Source organism: Camelina sativa, chromosome 14 (genome assembly GCF_030686135.1).
Source record: "Camelina sativa cultivar CO46 ecotype springtype chromosome 14, ASM3068613v1".
Taxonomy (NCBI): Eukaryota; Viridiplantae; Streptophyta; class Magnoliopsida; order Brassicales; family Brassicaceae; genus Camelina; species Camelina sativa.
Window position 1 is genome coordinate 32,933,576 of NC_141893.1, and position 14,063 is coordinate 32,947,638.

At 37.3% G+C, this 14,063-nt stretch overlaps 4 protein-coding genes across 5 annotated transcripts; 2 read left to right on the forward strand and 2 right to left on the reverse strand.

Moving 5' to 3' along the window:
* Positions 1–96: 96 nt before the first annotated feature.
* LOC104742924 (oligouridylate-binding protein 1A) lies at positions 97–3,351 on the reverse strand. The gene is made up of 12 exons (XM_087483800.1): positions 2,928–3,351; positions 2,554–2,615; positions 2,345–2,447; positions 2,164–2,240; positions 2,019–2,080; positions 1,835–1,922; positions 1,627–1,702; positions 1,508–1,538; positions 1,171–1,290; positions 989–1,074; positions 721–897; positions 97–614 (listed from the first exon to the last, which is right to left on the reverse strand). Exons 1-12 carry the CDS (start codon positions 3,045–3,047, stop codon positions 348–350), a joined length of 1,269 nt encoding a protein of 422 aa, XP_087339926.1. The 5' UTR covers positions 3,048–3,351; the 3' UTR covers positions 97–347.
* A 518-nt stretch (positions 3,352–3,869) lies between these two features.
* LOC104742923 (exocyst complex component EXO70A1) lies at positions 3,870–6,463 on the forward strand. Of its 2 annotated transcripts, XM_010464008.3 has the most exons (2): positions 3,871–5,410; positions 5,513–6,463. In XM_010464008.3, the coding sequence occupies exons 1-2, from the start codon at positions 4,272–4,274 to the stop codon at positions 6,153–6,155; spliced, it is 1,782 nt and encodes a 593-aa protein (XP_010462310.2). In that variant the 5' UTR covers positions 3,871–4,271; the 3' UTR covers positions 6,156–6,463. The 2 variants fall into 2 exon arrangements, with proteins under 2 accessions (XP_010462309.2, XP_010462310.2); XM_010464007.3 differs by having other exon boundaries at positions 3,870–6,463.
* A 1,628-nt stretch (positions 6,464–8,091) lies between these two features.
* LOC104742928 (uncharacterized) lies at positions 8,092–9,066 on the forward strand. Its single transcript, XM_010464011.2, has 2 exons — positions 8,092–8,232; positions 8,326–9,066. Exon 2 carries the CDS (start codon positions 8,330–8,332, stop codon positions 8,804–8,806), a length of 477 nt encoding a protein of 158 aa, XP_010462313.1. The 5' UTR covers positions 8,092–8,232; positions 8,326–8,329; the 3' UTR covers positions 8,807–9,066.
* A 1,199-nt stretch (positions 9,067–10,265) lies between these two features.
* Positions 10,266–13,981, reverse strand: LOC104742930 (aldehyde dehydrogenase family 7 member B4). The gene is made up of 15 exons (XM_010464013.3): positions 13,651–13,981; positions 13,400–13,551; positions 13,102–13,188; positions 12,891–13,022; positions 12,667–12,739; positions 12,474–12,496; positions 12,322–12,385; positions 12,171–12,216; positions 11,721–11,901; positions 11,464–11,640; positions 11,211–11,375; positions 10,980–11,120; positions 10,777–10,874; positions 10,534–10,683; positions 10,266–10,437 (listed from the first exon to the last, which is right to left on the reverse strand). Exons 2-15 carry the CDS (start codon positions 13,535–13,537, stop codon positions 10,383–10,385), a joined length of 1,530 nt encoding a protein of 509 aa, XP_010462315.2. The 5' UTR covers positions 13,538–13,551; positions 13,651–13,981; the 3' UTR covers positions 10,266–10,382.
* Between the last annotated feature and the right edge of the window lie 82 nt (positions 13,982–14,063).

The window sequence follows — 14,063 nt, forward strand, 5'->3', positions numbered from 1 at the left end:
GAACTTTTGTCCTGTATAAATAACCGACAAATGTAGTTTCATTCAAATCTACCATTACAGAACAACAATACATCATACACCTCAAACAACATAAAATCCCCAAAACTAAATCCCTTTTATTTGATGTCATCTTATTGCTTGCTTTCAGTCCAAGTAAGACCCATAGGTTACAAACTGAGCATCAAGCTCTCCATACATAAATAAAAACCAAATGCTTTAATAAGAGACACATACATAAAGACTCTTGAACCAGGTCTAGAAAAAAAAGCAAGAAAAACTTAAAATTAAGAAGAAAGGAAGAAAGAGAAAGAAAAAAAAAGTATCACAAGAGCTAGGACCAGAGTTTATTACTGATAGTACATGAGCTGCTGATGTGCCGCAGCTACATTCTGAAAGCCACCATCGTACATAGCTGCACTTGCTCCAGCTACATTGACTCCAAGACCTCCTTGCCTTAGAGAATGTTGAGCCTGAGGGTGCATCTTAGCTATAGCCAGTTGTCTCTCATAGGCTAAAAGGTCCATTGCAGATAGAGTGGGGACTGAGACCGGGGCTGGTGGGGTAAGTGGGTTTGAGGCTGTGCCTGATGGAGTTGGTTTGCTTCCCCACGAACACTGCAATTAATCACAGAAACAAGGAATGGGTTCTAACACTTCTCCAGAGAAAGTCAGAATGATGAAACAACAGTTAGATCTAGGTAAGCACAGCTAAAGTTAGTACCTTTATCTGTCTGCTAAAGAGGAAAGGCTGAGCGTTGCCCATCTGAATAGCAAGAGCAGCCTCTTCATGAGTGTTATATCTCACAAAACCAAACCCTTTGTCCCGCTGGACACGGACCTCTTCAATCACTCCAGCGCCAAGTGCATAAAATAGACGGTGTAGATCAAGCTGAGTTACCTGCAAGATTGACAACTATCACAAGGTGCCCAAAGAAAAAGAAGTGCTGCCTCTGTGTTATGTAGAGCAATTCGTTAAGTTGATAACTTACTTCTGGAGAGAGGTTTCCTACATAGACAGTTGTATATTGAGGATTGTTTTCAGGGGCATCTTCATTTGCGAGCTCTCTACCATCCTCTGCATAATCAAATGTTCAATCAGTGTAATCTTCAAGAAAATCTTTTTTAAGAGAGTGTGAAAATTTTAATAGTTGCACAGTCATCAAATGAAAACCTGAAGAGCCATTTGTAAGTTCCACAACACTTTTTCCATCAGAGCTATGCTTGTCTTCGCCAAAAGTAGCACCTTTTGTCGCCCAGTTGCATCTGATCTGTCTGCTACTTAACCATTTACCTGAGATGAAGTAAAACAAACCAAGGTTGTAGTACTGACAAAAGAAAGCGCTAGGAATTCAGATAGTAACTCAATTCTAGAGGCAAAGCATGATTGGCCTTTCCAGCCACAATATTACACAGCAAAATGCATCATAAAATATCAGCATGGAGAAACCAAAGTTCAAAAAGCAACCATAAAGCTATAATACCACAAGCTGCTACAAGATAATTCTTACCATTCATCTCATTTATGGCAGTTTGAGCATCCTGCAAAACAAATTTAACATTCAAACATCAATGAAAACCAAGAATGGAGCTAAAAACAACAGTCACCAATGATTTAAGAATACAAAACCTGCTGATTACGGAAGGAAACAAACCCAAAGCCCCTTGAGCGTCCAGTTTTCTGGTCCCACATTACTCTTGCATCCCTTCATAAGAATAATGATGGAGTGTTTAGAAAAATAAGCTTCGTCAATAAAGAAACCTTGTAACACGATAGTAATATATAGGTACAACTAAGTTGTGTAACTAGATTTTTTTTTTTATAACCAAGCACTTACGAGCAGCTATTGAAGGCAGCAAAGCTATCAAACAATGCTGCATCAGTAACCTCTGGACTGAGATCTCCAACAAAAATGTTGAAATGGCCTGCATTTCATGTAAACAAAACCATTCAACATCACAGCCTCACTGAAAGAAAAAGCGAACAAAATGCAATATCAATCCGTACTAATCCTAACTTACTTGATGTATCTTCCCTCTGACCAGTTGCATACGCCCAATTAACTTTCATAGGCTGTCCAAATCTGCGAAATCCAGTATTACTTACAGTCGAAGGGAACATACAAATGAATAAAAAAAGCATAGAGTACCAGTGTCAGATACTTACATATGCCGTCCGTTAAGAGTCATTATAGCCATAGCAGCAAATCTACGATCGAAGTAGTGAACAAATCCATATGATGACTGCCAAGTGTGGAAACATTCATGTCTACAAGTTAGCTCCAGTAAGTAGTTAAGCATTGGAAAAAAAAAAAAAAAAAACCCAGGGGCAGTTTTCAAAAATCAACCTTATCCTTTCTGATGAGTTTACAGCTTTCAATAGGACCAGCGCCTGCAAAAATCTCTTGAAGAAGAGCCTCCGTGACCTGCGTGTGAATGTTGCCAGCATACCTGCAATACCAGAGAACGATTTACACAGGTTGAAACTCAGCATTTCACAAAAAAAATCTTTGGTTCCAATGTCACAAAAACAAATCATAGAAATAAAAACACTCACACACTACGGCAAGTACTGGGATCAAAACCAGGAGGAAGGTTTCCACTTGGCAAAGGCTCCATCTGTAATAATAGCATAACCAAACATTTAGAAATGATTACAGAACAAGTTGCTCAAAACCACTCTTTTCTACCATTGCCAGCAAAAATTGAACACAAGAAACACAAATCAGCACATAAACCGAATTACTAACACAAAACCTTAGCCCACAAATCAAAAGCTCAAAACTTTACAATGATAACTAGCCACATAGATTCATAAGACGAGGTTAAAGAAGTGAATGGAAACCTACGAATCGGAATTACAAAACAAACCCTAATCACGAATGAGGCAAAAGACAAAACCAAAACAGATCAATGAAATGAAAAAAAGACCTGAGGAGGAGGCATAACACCAGGATGATAAAGAGAAGGATGTTGCTGTTGCATCATAGCTTGCTGAATCATAGCTTGTTGCTGTTGTTGCTGCTGCAGCTTCAGCCTTTGATTCTGCATTTTTTTTTCTTTTGTGGCTTCTTTCTCACTGCGATAGATAAAAATATCTGTTTGTTTCCCCGAGAAAAAGTTGTGATTTTTTTCCCCTTCAGCTAGGGTTCAAAATCAAGTATGAAGAAGATGAAAGAAGAAGAAAAAAAAAGAAAAAAAAAAAAGAGAAAAAAAAAAAAGGAAAATAAATCAAAGAAGAAAGAGAAGATAATCGCACGCACTCTCTCTCTCTCTCTCTCTATCTCTAAAGGGAGTAAAGAAAGGCCGTACGAAACAAGTGACCATTTTATAGGAGTCTGACGATTTCTTCGAGAGAGAGAGAAGAGATAGATAGGGTAAGTTCTAATCTCACGCGGCTGTGAATATTCATTTTCGTCACCGACCAATCATTTGCTAACGGCCCAGCTCAAGGCCCAAACTCACTTTACTCACACAGTGAAGTGGTAGAGTACAGTGCGTTGCGTTCCCGTGACTGACAAATTAGCTACTTGTCTTTTTTTTACGGCCCAGCCCAAAGTCCCAAACTGATTAAGACACAAACTGAATTGTGTTCAGTTTAAACTTAAACTGAATTGTGTTCAGTTTAAACTAATTCTTTTTTTTTTTTAACTAATTCATGTAATTTTACTATCAAACATCAATTTCAAACAAAAACGACAACGATATCAAACCAATTGATACTTAAATTAACACTTTTTTTTATGCCTAGGTGGATTACTTAATACTAATTGTTTTATATTCTTAGGAAGCTTACTGTTCGTTTATTTGTTCTTTTTTGCATGTCGGCACAGCAGTATATGCTTTTAGAGTTTATTGTAATAACACAGTCTGTGTTATTACAGTAGTCATGATTTGTAATAACACTATAAAAAAAAAACTGAAACCATGCTAATTATTAGAGATCTACTTTTTAAGTGAGAGTAGATTGAACTCGCCGGAGTTTTCTGTCTTTCCGGTAACGTCACGCCGCCGGCGAGAATCATTGATAAAATTTTAGTACTTTTCTATGGTTTTTCCAGACATAAACAAAAATAAAAACACACCCAACGAGCTGAGCGTTGAATAAGTCAGTCTATTGACTCTTTTCCCAAAAGGCAAAAGAAAAAAAACGAATTTTGATTTCTTCATTAAAAAAATTCACAAACCAAATTATTAGTTTTCTTCATCACCACCAGCCTAAATCTCATTTCTAAAGGAGACCTAAATCGATCGGTGAAGTCAAAACACCAATCCATGTCAACACTTGAGGAGAATCGTGGCGATGGTTCCGATTTAGAGACGGCGGAGAAGATAATACTCCGGTGGGATTCAACAACATGTGAAGAAGCTAAAGAGAATCTTATTTTCCAAAGCGGTGGTGATCGAGATGAAGTAGATCGCTACTTACGAGCCGTCGACGAAGTTCAAAGACACATCTCTTCAATCTCAGTCTCCGACCAAGTCAAAGCAGCTACCTCAACGATTCAAATCGCCATGGCTAGGCTCGAAGACGAGCTGAGAAACATCTTGATCTCTCAGACTTCTACTTTCGAACCTGATTCGCTTCTTCTCGATTCATCGCTTTCTTCTTCCTCTTTCGCTTCTTCCTCTCGCACCGAGCTTGACGATGACTACAGCGTAACAACATGTGACGAAGATGAAGAGCAGCAACAGCAAGTGGATCTGGTTCTACCGGATGGTTCGGATTCCGGTTCACGCCGGTTATCGAGGAGCAGAAGAAGCAATAGCAAATCCACTAGCAGTATTCGAGAGATCGATCTTGTATCTCCCGAAGCTGTCTCTGATCTGAGATCGATCGCTCAGAGGATGATCGGAGCTGGCTACTCACGCGAGTGCCTTCAGGTGTACGGAAACGTAAGAAAAACCGCCATGGAAACGATGTTTAAGCAGCTAGGGATTGTGAAATTAGGGATTGGAGATGTTCAGAGACTTGACTGGGAAGCTGTTGAAGTGAAGATCAGGAGATGGATCCGTGCGGCTAAAGTTTGCGTTAGAGTAGTCTTCGCTAGCGAGAAGAGACTCTGTGAGCAGATATTTGAAGGAACCGTGGAAGAGACGACATGTTTCATGGAGATTGTCAAAGGCTCTGCTTTGCAGCTTTTCAATTTCCCTGAAGCTATAAGCATTAGTAGAAGATCGCCTGAGAAACTATTCAAGATTCTTGATTTACACGATGCTTTAACAGATTTGTTGCCTGATATGGAAGAGATCTTCGATTCGAGTTCATCCGAGGCGATTCTTGTTCAATCTACAGAGATACAATCAAGATTAGCTGAAGCAGCGAGAGGTATACTCACTGAGTTTGAGAATGCTGTGTTTCGTGAGCCTTCGGTTGTTCCTGTCCCTGGAGGAACTATACATCCATTGACAAGGTATGTGATGAACTACCTCAACTTGATCTCTGACTATAAAGAAACGTTGATTGATCTCATCATGACCAAACCATGCCGTGGTTTGGAATGTACCAATGATAGAAACAATCCCGATATGGATATCTCTCAGCTTGAAGGAATATCTCCGTTAGCTTTGCATATGATTTGGACGATGGTGATGCTACAGTTCAATCTTGAAGAGAAGTCTTTGCACTACAAAGACGAGCCTTTGTCTCACATCTTCGTCATGAACAATGTCCATTACATAGTTCAGAAGGTGAAAAGCTCTCCGGAGCTAATGGAGTTGATAGGAGACAAGTATTTAAGAAAGCTTACGGGGATATTTAGACAGGCAGCCACCAAGTATCAGAGAGCCACATGGGTCAGAGTTCTGAATAGCTTGAGAGATGAAGGATTACATGTGAGCGGAAGCTTCTCTTCGGGTGTATCGAAAAGTGCATTAAGAGAGAGGTTTAAAGCTTTCAATACAATGTTTGAAGAGGTTCATAGGATTCAGTCGACATGGTTGGTTCCAGATACTCAGCTTAGAGAAGAACTCAGGATCTCTCTATCCGAGCATTTTATACCGGCTTATAGATCATTTCTTGGAAGATTCAGGGGACATATAGAGAGTGGAAGACATCCGGAAAACTACTTGAAATACTCTGTTGAAAACCTTGAAACGGCTGTGTTGGATTTCTTCGAAGGATATACCACAGCTCCACATTTGAGACGGTCTCAGTGAAAGAAGAAGATTGGAAAAATCCATAGAGGTTTCCTTTTTGGTTTCCCACGTTAGACGTAGCCATACATATCATTCTTTGAATTCTTTCCATTTTCATGTGGCAGTGTTCAGCTTGTTCTCCAGCTTCTGGTGAATAGTCTCTCACTCTTTTGTACTTGTAAGCATATTTATTTGTTGTGTGTTGTTTGTTTGTTGCCAAATTTCAATACTCTCCATTGTTGATATAAATGTTTGATTTTTGTATTTTGTGACTTTTGATGTATTAGTTACTTCATAATTGCAGTTTGATTTCTTCTCTGAGTCATAAATAACCCACTAAGGTTTATCCGAATCCCAACAACACAAATGGTGTTAATTGAAAAGTTCAGTGACCAAAATGGTTATAGCAGCAGCAGAAACTTAAATCTTAGTTACAAAAGGAACATGTATTCTAAGAACATGGGAGGACAGAGGCCAGCACCAAACTATGGAGGAGCACTGGAACATAAGAACATGGGAAGAGGCCCACCAAAGGCAGGATGATCAGGTAACAACAAAAACTAACAGCAGTAGAGTGATCGAGCATGTTCAAAATCTACCGGCGTAAATCCCATATTTTGACACTTTCAATATCCCCAACATAAACCAAAAGCATCAGTCATAAGTGCAGAAATATGTTCTAGGGGGATCGATCTCATCCCAAACCAGAGCACATTACTCTTGACATCTCTTATAACCAGGTTTCTGGTGTAGCCTAATACAAATGCCTCGGCGTAGGTATGAAGTCATCTTAAAATGAGTTGATATGAGGTAGAGACGGATTGATGATGGTGCATAAAATGAGGTAAATATAAATTACGTTATGAGAATCTGTCACTTGTTAAAAACTTTGTGAATGAGATAAATTGTTTGAAGTTTGAACCAATTCTTTTGATACTACTGCGTCGTAGAAGAAATGGTTTGAACCAATCTAGTCTTAAACATTAAAAGTATCAAGGTTTCATCTACGAACCTTGTTTGGTGAATTGGCGATTATCTTCTCGAAGAAGGCAAAGCGATCTGTGATGTGTTGGAAACAATAATTAGAGAAATTTCGAGCCTGCGGGTTTCTTGCACGCTTTATCTTTAAGTACACGTGTCTACTCCTCATTTGTTTACTTTCCTAATCTCTGGATATACGAGTGACTGACCGGGTGTCTACACAGCCTGTCCATTTGTGAAGTGTGTCTTACCCGGTTCGGACCAAATAATTTTTAAATTGTTTTTAAGGTTAGATTTTTTGGGTTTGAAAATATAAAATTAATCAGTAAAAATATTTGGATAAAAACGCCAGCTTGAAAATTATATATGTAGACGTATTACTATCTATGCAATCAAAATTTATAATATAGTATTTCTAAACTTACGTTTTGCAGGTCAAACGTAAAACATATGCTGCTAATCAAATAAATAGTAGTAAAATAATACTAACAGCTTAGCTGGCGATGACAAAAATATTACTGGCATGAGCATTGTTGACTGGTAATTTCCTACACACTGGCAGCGAATAATTGGCTTAAAACATATGCTTACGTGGAATATTAACTAACAAATCAACATTTGTCTTAATTTTCTCCTTTTGGTTATTAATGTTTTTAATATCTATGGTCGACCCACAACAAATGATTGTGTTGAAGAGTCTCTTTTTATAAAAAAAAAACATTTCCTTTAAATTTCGACGATTCGCTCTGCTTTCTTCAAAAATCAAATATTTTCTCTCCTTGATCAAAACAAAATCTCTCTTCTTTCTCATCGTCTTCAACAAAACATCCACTTGTGATTTGATCAAAAGTTGAAGCAAAAACAAAAAAAAAATATCCTCAAAATTATGAATTTTGGGTCTTGCTTGGTTTGAACTTTTAAGTTCTTCTTGTTAGAAAAAAAAAATGATTTTGTTTTGTGAGCTCTTCTACAGCGAAGTTCAAGTTGCAGAGTGGGAGAAAGAGAGATAGATTTTATATATAGTAAACACTTTTACATACATATATATCTAACATACACACTAACTATACATATATATAGATAGATATCATTACACAACAGATTCCGAGTAGAAAAGGTTAGTTATGTTTTAAAGATGAATCAGATTCGTATCTGTCTTTTTTTAATTTATAAAATGGCTAACTTTGATGTTTCTTTCTTTTGATAACAGAGGCATGACTACGAATTTAACGACGATCACCGGATCGAAGCCGTCGGAGATAGACTTCGCGAGATGCGAATGTTGCCGTATGACGGAGGAATACACGGCGGTTTATATTGAAACCGTACGGAACCTTTACGCGGGAAAATTCATCTGCGGTCTCTGTTCCGAAGCCGTAAAGTACGAGATGTTTCGTTGGGGTAATAAAAAAGAGAGACGAATCGGACTCGACGAGGCTTTGGCGGTTCACATGAAGTTATGCGGCGAGTTTGTTGCTTCGCCGTCTCCTAAGAAGGTTGATTTAATATCGGCGATCGGAGAGATGTTCAGGAGAAGACTGATTCTGAACTTGCCGCCGAGTGTCGTGGCATCAGGAGCAACGACGGCGTCTCCGAGGAGTGTTGCGGCTATAGAAGGTGGGGAGATTTGTGCTGCGGCGGTGATTGATGGAGGTGGAAGCTGTTTGCCTGCTTTGTCAGGAGGTGCGTAGATCCGAATATTCTATTTCCGGAGAGGTATCTAATGGAATAGAGACGAAGAAGGAAAGTGTGCGCGCGCGCGGCGCGAGTGTGAAATCTTCTCGAGAAGGTTGTTGGAAATATTTGTTTATTTAAAATCCGAAGAAAATATAAAATAAATTAAAATGGAATGTACAGAAAAAAAAATTCGAGAAGTCTAGGTATTGGTTCGTTTGACTGTACTTGATATATGACAATGTCAATTTGTTAATATGAGTGATTAATTGTTATATTTCTTCTCCCACAGGAGTGGTTTTTTTTTAAATAAATTAGATATGCAGTGCAGAAAAATAAAAAAATAATTAGATATAATAGATTATATTTTAAAAATATAATCAGTGTAACAGTGTTGTAATTTTTAGTTTAAAAAATATATATAAATCATTATTAAATGATTTAGGAATACATATAAGGAACTTGTTAAATAATTTCATTAAAAAATTTTGAAAATATTATTTTATAAACTAATATAAAAAAATTATTTTGTTAATTATTAAATTAATTAAAATGTAATGATATTTTTGGTGATATGTCACATGATAGTTGGGTTAAACTTATAACAACATTGTTTAAATAAGTACATAGAGATATCCATTTATTTGCATAATGTGATTTTTAAACTAAAAGTATAAATTAATGGAGATTTTTTTCAAGTGATTAATTTCTTTTACAATCGCACTAAAAAAGTGTCATAATTAATTCACAATTATTGTTGACATTATTTGATTAAAATTGTTTTCTTGATTAAGTGGATCCGTATTAGTTATTACGACCTTGCATGTGCGAATGCCTAATGGATTATTATTGATAAGATTACTCGTAGTCTCGTACAGTCAGGTTGGATTTTGTAGGACCTAACTATTTCTAACATGGTCTAAAGTCTTCAATAATCATATTAATCCATATCGTAAAAAAATAGAGGAAGAAGATTCTAGGTTCCACTACTTCTTTAAATTCTTGAAATAAAAGAATTGGACAACAATTTTAGCCGATTTCCACGAAATAAACGTTTGCATCACTATAAACGAATAATGCGTTGTATTATGCGGTACAAACTTATTCAAAGAGATCATTTTCATGTATCTTACGTATGTACTTGGATTTATCATATTTATTTAAGTTGACATAAAAATAACATATATTTATTACTTTGTGTATCTTACGTATGTACTTGGATTTATCATATTTATTTAAGTTGACATAAAAATAACATATATTTATTACTTTGTGTATTATTATTTGATATGTATGCACATAAAGAGGTATACAAACCCTTTTTCTTGTATACCTATCTATTCAGGATCAGCATCAGCATCTTGAAATGGTATGACTGATAACATCAGGAAACGATTTTTATTACACCCATGATTAGTCTGGACTAACCATTATCTTATACTTTAATCCGATTAATCTTTAAATTAATACTCGAAATAACATTTTAAGTATTATTATTGCGATTTATCATTTTTAAAGTTTAAACCCATACAATACAAGCACCCGATCGAATTCCGAGACAACATAACATTAGGCCGGTAAGTCTCTCAGAACTTAACCGAAGTTGATGCCTTGCGCTAGAGGTAACTCGTTCCCATAGTTGATCGTACTGTCAAAATATTAAGTGGACCGTTTCAACGAATCAAAAATCAAAAACTTAAAACCGGACACTAAGAAGAGAAGAGATGAAGGAGTAGAATTTTACCAGGTGGACCGACGCATGTACTGTTTCCATGAGTCGCTTCCAGCTTCACGACCACCACCAGTCGCTTTCTCGCCTCCAAAAGCTCCGCCAATCTCAGCTCCATTCGTCGGTATGTTCACATTCACGATGCCACAATCACTTCCCAGTGGTCTAGTAGTCAAACCAACACAGTGAAAAAAGTAAATTTGACTTGAAAGATTGAGAGGAGTTGTTTTTTTTTTTCACTTCTTATATAGCACTTACCCAATCCACTTGAAGATGTTTTCGGGTTTGCGAGTGAATATTGAGCTGCTTAGACCTTGGGGAACCGAGTTGTTTATCGCAACAGCTTCTTCAAATGACTGTCCACAAGAAAATTTATGTTAAGGTCTATTTCCAAAGAAAACGGATGATATAAGGGAGTCTATACCTGAAGAAAGTTGATGATGTTAGAGAGTTTTTACTACCTTAAACTTTAGAACATAGAGAACCGGAGCAAAGAGCTCTTCTTTAACAACAGCAGCATCTGCTGATATCTCAATTATCGTAGGCTCCACAAAGTTTCCTTCACCTTCGACTGCTTTACCGCCCGTTAGTATTTTACCACCCTGCAATGCAAGAGAAAAGTTAAAGTTGGTAAGGTTTAACTTTTTCGCGGTTTTCAGTATACAGAAACGCATAGAATGTGAGGTACTTGCCTGGGATTTGATGACTTCGATTCCTTTCTCAAAGTTCTTCTTTGATTCAGGAGTATGTAATGGTCCTAACAATGTCCCTTTCTCAAGAGGATTACCGATTTTGACTTGTTTGTATGAAGGAAGCAGTTGCTCCAGTACTTTGTCGTAGATACTCTCATGCAAAAGCTTAAAAAGACAATAACAACATTTAAAGCATTGAGCCAAAAGGAAAGGTAGTAGCAACAAAGCTATAACGGGATTGATTATTTTTTACCAGCCTACGGCAAGTTGTACAACGCTGACCAGCCGTTCCAACCGCAGCAAACAGAACAGATCGAGCCGCTAACTGTATGTCAGCATCATCCATGACTATGATTGCATTGTTTCCACTCAACTCGAGCAAAGTTTTTCCAGATCTTGCACTCACTGTTTGTTGTACTGTTAAACCCACCTATGCATAGTCAAAATATTCAAACAGGAGACAGTGACGTTCAGGCTCACTTGGGTAGTGGATGATAGTAAAAGTAGTACCTTGGAGCTTCCAGTAAAAGATACTAAGGGAATGCGTTTGTCTTTGGCTATTGCTTCACCAATTTCAGCCCCACCACACATGGCCGTAAAAATGGCACCTGGTAAATTGTTCTTCTCTAAAACTTCAGCTACTAGCTTGGTCATTGCGATAGTTATCAACGGTGTAGTTGGAGCACCTTTCCTGTGGAATCACATGTATCAACTACACTAATCAGTAATCAAACCAAAAGAAATTGCATTGTCAACATTAATGCTATGTCATTATTATGCAGACTCTCAGCAATATATCATTTATGAAACGTTTCTGCAACATTGACGATTAGGTAGACAACAGATAGTAACTGTAAACAGTATATCGTTGATTCAGCTTCTTGTAAACAGTATTATCCCCTTAAAGCAGCTACTAGGGTGAATTTCAGAGCACAATTCAGAGTCAAATTCGTCATTTACCAGACTACACAGTTTCCGCAGACCAATGCAATACAAGCATTCCAACCTGCAATAATACAAAATTGTACATATATTTTCAGGAAAGGAACACAAACACACACAAAAATTTGTATTGCATTATCAAGATATGAAATTGGGACACAAGACTTACCAAGTACTGCACATGGGAAATTAAAAGCTGTGATAACACCAACAATGCCAAGAGGATTCCACATCTGTGTTACAATATCCAAGCAGTATGTTAATTTTGCTACTCTAAGAGAAGTATACTACACAACTCCTAGGAAAGAAACTCGCAATCACCTCCAACATCATGTGTTCAGGGCCTGAAAACGAAGAAATGATTTGAGTTTAGACAAATCAATAGATATGTAAAACAGGAAAACAAGCATTTCCAAATCCAAGTGCCTTTAATAAGAAACTTGACCAAAATATATAAGTAACTTAGGAGAATATTTGTTATATAAGCTCTATATACTAGAAGAAGCCAACTCACGTTCTGAAGGGATGACGGATCCATTGAGTTGTCGGCTCAAACCCACAGCAAAGTCACACATATCAATCACTTCCTGCAAAAGTTGTAGTAAATGTGTCACTTAAAGCCAAATGAGAAAGGTGCTGTTCGTTTTTGATATTAGCTATGCATATCATATGTTCCCATATTTGTAAAATGTGTAACAAAGTTATCACTAAGCTTTGCAGAGAGCAAACATAGAGTACCTGAACTTCACCAATACCTTCAGCAAGGATCTTTCCCATTTCAAGTGAGAGAAGACGGCCAAGATAGTCAAGTTTTGATCTAAGTGCATCACCAATCTGTCTCACAATATCACCTCTATTTGGAGCCGTAACCTGTACTGACATATCTCGTCAGCAATTTTGCTTAGGAAAGCAATACGCTTAATGAAAAAGTTTTAAGTAAAATTACAACCTGCATCCATATCTTAGCAGCTTCCTCACAAGCTTTCAAACCTTGCTCGTAATCTTCTAGAGAAGCTTCCACTACTTGAGCAATTGGCTGCATCAGTGTTTTTTTTTTTTTTTTTTTTTTTTTTTTTTTTTTTTTTTTTTTTTTTTTACAAAAAAAACAAATTAAATCCACAAACTATAATAATACAGCTGCTTAAGAAGTGTTTCAATAAACAAGAGCAAGAACCACAGGTAAGGTCTAAATATAGTATATAGAACCATTCACTTTCGATTCTCTTATGCAAGAAGGAACAGAGAACCTGATTGTCAGCAGGATTGAGAGTGGAAACAAGAGGCCCGTTAGCTTGCCATTTGCCAGCAACGTAACAACCCAAGTTGAGAGAAGACAACCCAATCTCACTCAGAAACTCGTACTCTTTATTGTTCGCTGAACCCATCTCTTTCTCTCGATCTGCCACAAAAACCAAAATTCATGGAATAAAGGAATGAAATTGACTGTAACAAAAACCCCAAAAAGAGAGCTCCTCAAGGATCAGAGAAAATTAATCACCTTGATCGTATCGAAGAAGTGAGGCTTCGGGTTTAGCTTTGATCACGGAAGGGCTTAAATTAAGGTGAGTGAGAGAGAGAGAGAGAGACGTGTACGTCTTTGGTTAAAAGAGAGAGCTTCAACAACAACGATTGATTATTGGACTGAAGACGATAGCTGAGCTGCTGTGCTCATCCTTTACCACTTTTATGTTTTTGGCATCACTCGTTATTCATGTGTATAATTTAATACTACGGTTTTGCCACGTGTCCTACGGTTTTCGTTTTCCGGGCCGGAATAAACAAGTTAAGAAAGAGACAGAGACAGAGGAAGAGGAGGAGGGAGTTCTTTTATTGTTGTTATCGCCCTTGCCACGTTTTGTATTTTTCTTTACCAGGCCTCTTATCTTATGGCCCGGCCCATTAAATTATTCA

What these genes read in the sequence shown, in the direction of transcription:
- LOC104742924 (XM_087483800.1), bottom strand. Translation starts at nt 3,047, where the DNA reads ATGCAGAATCAAAGGCTGAAGCTGCAGCAGCAACAACAGCAACAAGCT. An exon ending in ACTCTTAACGGACGGCATAT is followed by an intron (nt 2,081 to 2,163) that starts GTAAGTATCTGA and finishes TGGATTTCGCAG; the next exon opens with ATTTGGACAGCCTATGAAAG. An exon ending in TCAGAGGGAAGATACATCAA is followed by an intron (nt 1,923 to 2,018) that starts GTAAGTTAGGAT and finishes CATGAAATGCAG; the next exon opens with GCCATTTCAACATTTTTGTT.
- LOC104742923 (XM_010464007.3), top strand. Translation starts at nt 4,272, where the DNA reads ATGTCAACACTTGAGGAGAATCGTGGCGATGGTTCCGATTTAGAGACG.
- LOC104742928 (XM_010464011.2), top strand. Translation starts at nt 8,330, where the DNA reads ATGACTACGAATTTAACGACGATCACCGGATCGAAGCCGTCGGAGATA.
- LOC104742930 (XM_010464013.3), bottom strand. Translation starts at nt 13,537, where the DNA reads ATGGGTTCAGCGAACAATAAAGAGTACGAGTTTCTGAGTGAGATTGGG. An exon ending in TTTCCCATGTGCAGTACTTG is followed by an intron (nt 12,217 to 12,321) that starts GTAAGTCTTGTG and finishes GTATTATTGCAG; the next exon opens with GTTGGAATGCTTGTATTGCA. An exon ending in TGCGGAAACTGTGTAGTCTG is followed by an intron (nt 11,902 to 12,170) that starts GTAAATGACGAA and finishes GTGATTCCACAG; the next exon opens with GAAAGGTGCTCCAACTACAC.